Raw genomic sequence first — 666 nt, 5'->3', positions numbered from 1 at the left:
GACTCTGATCAGGACGAGTTTATCGAAGTTGAAGATTCCAACGAAGAATTCAATACAAACAACATGCCGAAGGCGTCTGGCAGTGCACAAACCACCGAGGAAGATGATGAAAATCAAGCAAGATTAACAGTCAGGATTCCCCCCTTTTGACCAGAACAACCGGAGATTTGGTTCATGCAGCTTGAGGGACAATTCGCTCTCTGTAAAGTTACGGATGACAACGCAAAGTTTGCCTACGCTCTTTCACGAATTGAACCAAATCAGGCGAGAGAAATTAAAGACATCATCACACAACCTCCAACTCACGGGAAATATGTGGCATTGAAAAAGGCGTTGATTCAAAGGCTTACTGACTCTCAAAATCAGCGGATTCGTCAGTTGCTGGAACGAGAAGAACTTGGTGACCGAAAACCATCTCAGTTCTTGCGACACCTTAGCACGTTGGCAGGCACAGCCGTTTCAAAGGAACTCCTTCGCACGCTATGGCTTGGACGACTTCCTTCTCAAATGCAAGCAATTTTAGCAACGAGAAGTGAGGACAGATTAAAAGATATCGCAGAGCAAGCAGATCGAATACACGAAGTGAATAATAGTAAGGCACTCGTACTTGCAACTTCAGTACCTTCTGCTGAACCTACAACAAAAAACTCGGAGGACAGTCATTAA

General features: G+C 44.6%; 1 protein-coding gene across 1 annotated transcript; it reads left to right on the top strand.

The window, feature by feature from the left end:
• Positions 1–63: 63 nt before the first annotated feature.
• On the top strand, positions 64–666 carry LOC108758143 (uncharacterized). Its single transcript, XM_018502946.1, has 2 exons — positions 64–129; positions 181–666. The coding sequence occupies exons 1-2, from the start codon at positions 64–66 to the stop codon at positions 664–666; spliced, it is 552 nt and encodes a 183-aa protein (XP_018358448.1).

The sequence above is a fragment of the Trachymyrmex cornetzi genome, unplaced genomic scaffold (assembly GCF_001594075.2).
Source record: "Trachymyrmex cornetzi isolate Tcor2-1 unplaced genomic scaffold, Tcor1.1 scaffold1512, whole genome shotgun sequence".
Classification (NCBI taxonomy): domain Eukaryota; kingdom Metazoa; phylum Arthropoda; class Insecta; order Hymenoptera; family Formicidae; genus Trachymyrmex; species Trachymyrmex cornetzi.
This window is presented reverse-complemented; position numbering and strand designations above follow the sequence as displayed.